Source organism: Oncorhynchus gorbuscha, linkage group LG11 (assembly GCF_021184085.1).
Source record: "Oncorhynchus gorbuscha isolate QuinsamMale2020 ecotype Even-year linkage group LG11, OgorEven_v1.0, whole genome shotgun sequence".
Lineage (NCBI taxonomy): Eukaryota > Metazoa > Chordata > Actinopteri > Salmoniformes > Salmonidae > Oncorhynchus > Oncorhynchus gorbuscha.
In genome coordinates this window covers 8,598,208-8,603,957 of record NC_060183.1, presented here as the reverse complement: position 1 = coordinate 8,603,957, position 5,750 = coordinate 8,598,208, and the positions used below count along the sequence as shown (strand labels likewise).

The 5,750-nt window shown below is 41.6% G+C and overlaps 1 protein-coding gene across 1 annotated transcript; it reads right to left on the bottom strand.

The window, feature by feature from the left end:
* Positions 1-800: 800 nt before the first annotated feature.
* On the bottom strand, positions 801-4,552 carry zgc:65997 (uncharacterized protein LOC794398 homolog). The gene is made up of 4 exons (XM_046367837.1): positions 4,405-4,552; positions 3,486-3,848; positions 2,879-3,056; positions 801-1,259 (listed from the first exon to the last, which is right to left on the bottom strand). Exons 1-4 carry the CDS (start codon positions 4,405-4,407, stop codon positions 973-975), a joined length of 831 nt encoding a protein of 276 aa, XP_046223793.1. The 5' UTR covers positions 4,408-4,552; the 3' UTR covers positions 801-972.
* Between the last annotated feature and the right edge of the window lie 1,198 nt (positions 4,553-5,750).

Sequence of the window (5,750 nt, the reverse complement as noted above, 5' to 3'; positions counted from 1 at the left end):
TCAAAAACAAAGACATTTCTTAGTGACCCCAAACTTTTGAACGGTAGTGTACATGTCCACCAGTATGTGCTGTTTCTGTCGTATTTGCATCACAAATGTCTTGTGAATGAGACTCATTAAGCATGTAGCCTATGAGGATTGGGGTATCAAATAGGCTTTGGTGTGTAGAGTAGGCTTTCGCCTGGTAAACTGAATGGTGACTTGTGTTGGGAGAATCTGGAATATTAATACCATCTAGAGGCCAGAAGCATGAAGTAGTAGAGATACCTTAGAACAACTGACCTGCTCTTTTCTATTTGAAACAAGTAGGATAGTTTGTCTTTGTTTAATTTACCCTCAGAACCAGCAGCTCCTGAACAAACTCACAGAACTAAAGAAAGAAGCTATTCCAAAGTGTCACCTTTTCAATAAGATTTGACAGTTACTCTTTAACAGTTCTCTTTATTGCTTTCCTTGTTTGAAAACAACAACAAAAGAATCCCCAAACTTTTCATGCTCTATTTGAAGGAAGGTGTCTGTTTTAACTGTCACTCTTTTACCAACAATCTTACACAGACAATTCCATTTTAATATAAGTAAGACAAGAGCACTAATATATAATAATAATATATGCCATTTAGCAGACGCTTTTATCCAAAGCGACTTACAGTCATGTGTGCATACATTCTACGAATGGGTGGTCCCGGGGATCGAACCCACTACCCTGGCGTTACAAGCGCCATGCTCTACCAACTGAGCTACAGAAGGACTAAAGGATCTATTTTCTCATGCCAGCTTCTAGGACACAATATACCACCATCATTCATCGAAAGCCCCATACGCAGAAACTCATTATTTTGGGTACAGTTTATTTTGATTTTTACATTTAACTTTTATTTAACAGTTGGTACAGTCGGTCAGAATATAAGATAAAACCGGAGTTGACTGAGGTTAGTAAGCTTTGTCGAGGAATATGTGTAGTGTTGTTATTTTTCACCAGGGCAGTTCTGAACCATTCCAGTTGTAGGCTTTCCCTGTTTTGTCAATATTCAGGCTATCTATAATGCTCATGAGGCAGTGCACGGAGTGGCTCGTGCTGAAGAGCTTGTCCTTGGGCACATTCTTGTGATAGGGACGAGACAAATCCGTATTCACTGTGCCGGGATGCATGGACACGCACACCACTCTGGGCCTGCTCCTCCCCAGTTCAATGGACAGGTTCCGCGTGGCCATGTTGAGTGCTGCTTTGGACATCCTATAGCTGTACCACCCGCCAAGACCTAGATGGACAGACAGAGTTCATGCTGAAATGGTTCAACTTACAAGTTGAATGGCCACGCCCATATGCAGGTCACATAATGCACCCTCGCTTTTAAACGTATAGACTGCTTAATGTGTGAATGTGTAACCACAAACTTAAGTCGATAAAACTGTCAAATTATATTAGCCTACATCAATGCACTCTATTTGAAATAGTCAAATAGAGACCCTTAGACACTTAATCATTCATAAGGAAAAGGAGGACCGAGCACGCCCCCATTCTCATCGACGGGGCTGTAGTGGAGCAGGTTGAGAGCTTCAAGTCCCAAGACAGCACACCAAGACAGCACACCAAGACAGCACACCAAGACAGCACACCAAGACAGCACACCAAGACAGTCATGAAGAGAGCAAGACAAAAACCTACTCCCCCTCAGGAGACTGAAAAGATTTGGCAGAGGTCCTCAGATCCTCAAAAGGTTTTACAGCTACTCGGCCTCTGACCGCAAGGCACTACAGAGTGTAGTGCGTACGGCCCAGTAAATCACCGGGGCCAAGCTTCCTGCCATCCAGGACCTCTATACCAGGCGGTGTCAGAGGAAGGCCCTAAAAAAATTCATGCCCCAGCCACCCTAGTCATAGACTGTTCTCTCTGCTACCGCATGGCAAGCAGTACCGGAGCGCCAAGTCTAGGACCAAGAGGCTTCTAAACAGCTTCTACCCCCAAGCCTTAAGACTCCTGAACAGCTACTCAAATGGCTACCCAGACTATTTGCATTGCCCCTCCCCCTCTTCTACGCTGCTGCTACTCTCTGTTATTATCTATGCATAGCCACTTTAATAAATCTACCTATATGTACATAATTACCTCAACACCGGTGCCCCCCGCACATTGACACATTGCCTCGGTTCCGGTACCCCCTGTATATAGCCTCCACATAGACTCTGTACCGGTACCCCCTGTATATAGCCTCCACATTGACTCTGTACCGGTACCCCCTGTATATAGCCTCCACATTGACTCTGTACCGTAACACCCTGTATATAGCCTCCACATTGACTCTGTACCGTACCCCCCTGTATATAGCCTCCATATTGACTCTGTACTGGTATCCCCTGTATATAGCCTCCATATTGACTCTGTACTGGTATCCCCTGTATATAGCCTCCATATTGACTCTGTACTGGTATCCCCTGTATATAGCCTCCATATTGACTCTGTACTGGTATCCCCTGTATATAGCCTCCACATTGACTCTGTACTGGTATCCCCTGTATATAGCCCCACTATTGTCATTTACTGCTGTTCTTTAATTAATTTGTTATTCTTATCTCTTACTTCTTTAGGGATTTTCTTAAAAGTGCATTGTTAGTTAAGGGCTTGTAAGTAAGCATTTCACTGTAAGGTTGTTTGTTATTAATTGATCGAATTGTTAAAATATTAAACAAATCAAATACAAATCAAAAATCAAATGTAATTTGTCACAACAGGTAGACCTGTTGTATCCGGAGCATGTGACAAATAACATTAGATTTTTCGATTTGTGTTTGTTTAATATTTTAACAAATAACAATTAGATCAAATAAGATGATTCTATGAATGGGATTGACTTCCAAACATGATACATCTGATGCATACCATTATCACCAATGGATCCGACTTTTGCAGTGATGTTGACAATGATCCCACTATGCTGTTTGGCTTTCTCTGGCGGCTGCTGGCCAAATGCACCACTACCCTTCTGCAATAGCGGAGCGAAGTACTTGGCCATCACCAATGGTCCCACAGTGTTTGTTGTCAATGTTGAGATTATTCCCTAAAAACACAACAGTGAATGAGTCTGACATTTGAGACAAACCACTCGTTTTAGTATACAGTTGAGGGATGGGGCTAGGGGGAAACATGTATCACCTCTCAAATCCATAGACAGTATTCTCAATATAAGGACTGGCAAGTCCATGACATCCACATGATAGTTTTAACCATGTTGTGAAGAATGTTGAATGACATTGTAAACAATCAATAAGTAAATATAGTACGGGTTCTGAGGGGCTATTCAAGTTGTAACATTTTCATCAAGAAAATAACCGTCATTGATTTCAAATGATCAAACATGTATTTACCAATATAGCCCAGCTGTTAATAACCAATCACAGATTTAGCTTTAACTGTTCAACGAGCCGTTTGCTTTACTTTTCACTAGTTCCATCACTGATCGTCGTATGACTCCATTTAGTTAGCTTACCTGTGCAGAAACATCCTTCAGGCTGGTCTCACCTTTGCCGGAGGGATGAAGCATCGCTGAGGAGTTGATGATCAGGTCAACTTTGCCGAATACCTTTTTAACATGTTCAGCCGCGCGTTGGATGTCATCTTCTCTGTTTACGTCCAATTTCAGAACGGTCATTTTCCCCGGATGTTGCGCAACTAAGCTCATCAACTCCGCGGCATTGTCCGGATTTCTGCATGTCGCGATCAATGCTCCTGGGGCTTTGTTTATTAGGATATTTCTGCAAAATTCGAGTCCCAGACCCCTACTCGCACCCTGTACCAGTGCTACGGCAGCCATGACAAGACGGTGAATGCGATGAAGCCACAGCAACGCCCTCTGTGGGTCGTAGAGAAATCAACTTACACAACCCAAAGTTATTTTGTTTTGTAACAAACACGCAGTCTAGCTAGACTGAGCGCCTTTCTGTTAGCGCTGTCATGTCAACTCTCTGCCATTAATTTGAATAGCAAACATATCACTGGTGAATTAATGAGATCTAGGCCCTGTGTGACCTTAACATTATATACCCTTCTAATATCACGAAACTGTATTCCATATAGTCAATGTTAACACAACCATTAAATTAAAAATCCACCCAAAACCACTAAATCACTTTAATTTACAGTGTTCAATAACAATAATATGCAAGAACAATATTGTTTTTGTGAACAAATGTTTCATTTAGGTGTTAGAATAAGGTTGGTATCAACATGGAAAATCATTGTGGAAATCTGTTATACAGGTCAAGTCGACTACAACATCCACAATGCAATGGGCTGGCTGGCTAGCAGACACATTAATACCAAAGACAATATCTGCATGTAACGTAGCTCGTTAGATTGAAACTGTCCTAAACAAACTGCACTATTCATTTAGGCGTAGACAATCTCACCATGTTCAACCTGCAGATTGAGTTTGACGTTCGCAACGGCAGATAATACTTTTGAGGAGATAGGAGACGTTGTCTATTTTACGTCAATGGGCCGCACGGTGCATTCTGGGCGATCCTGGGACAACTCTCCTTGAAGGAGTGAACGGGAGTCTATTGGGCGCAAGCTCAAAAACCCCAACATAAGCACACATTTCGTCAACACGAAGTACAAATATAATTAACTTGCTAACTGAGGTATCGTATAGCTTAGAAATCGTGAGAAAACGTATTTGCGAGAAGAATTAGGCACGTTTCTCGACATATACACTGACTATGAGAAGGGATTGGGTGACGACTAGTTTAGCAACCGCGTGACGCAACATGACAACGTCAACCCAATTGGTCAACAGTCTGCTGGGTAGCGCGTTACAATTTAAAATATTCATTGGATTCTTATCTCCTTTCTATAATATCTCTGGCATCTGCACCATGCAATGCGCACTGGACTAAAGAGGCAGCCAAATATACTCCTTTCTGTGTTTGCGATGCGCGCAAATTAGTGGAGGAACAAGGTGGAGTTCTTAAATAGAAGTCTCTATTTACATGTTGCTTATGAGTGCATTCAACACTACTTTTGGAATACAATTGGATTTTAAGGCCCGTATGAATGTCCTGTTTAATATAATGTTTCGTCATCATAAACTTTAAACATCTTAAACGTAGATTTCCGCCAAAATGTAGATTTCCGCCTAAATCAAATTAAATGCTATTGGTCACACACACTCGCAATAACATCTGCTAAATGTGTGTATCGAAATGCTTGTGAAACTAGATCAAACAGTGCAGTAATATCTAACAATTCATAACAATACACACACATCTAAAAGTAAAACAATGTAATTAAGAAATATATAAATATTAGAAAGAGCAATGTCGGAGTGGCACTGACTAAAATACAGTAGAATATAATACAGTATGTAAATATGATTAAAGTGACCAGTGATTCCATGTCTATGTGTATAGGGCAGCAGCCTCTAAGGTGCAGGGTTGAGTAACCAGGTGGAACCGGCTAGTGATGGCTATTTAACAGTCTGATGGCCTTGAGAAATAAGTTGTTTTTCAGTCTCTCGGTTCCAGCTTTGAAGCACCTGTACTGACCTCGCCTTCTGGATGATTAGACTGGTTAGACTGTAAACTCTCCTTCCAGACTCACATTAAACATCTCCAATCCAAAATGAAATCTAGAATTGGCTTCCTATATCGCAACAAAGCATCCTTCACTCATGCTGTCAAACATACCCTCGTAAAACTGACCATCCTACCGATCCTCGACCTCGGTGATGTCATCTATAAAATAGCCTCCAACA

Coding starts and splice junctions, on each gene's coding strand:
- zgc:65997 (XM_046367837.1), bottom strand. Junction 3,057..3,485: donor TGAAGGATGTTTCTGCACAG/GTAAGCTAACTA, acceptor TTGTGTTTTTAG/GGAATAATCTCAACATTGAC. Junction 1,260..2,878: donor CGGATCCATTGGTGATAATG/GTATGCATCAGA, acceptor CTGTCCATCTAG/GTCTTGGCGGGTGGTACAGC.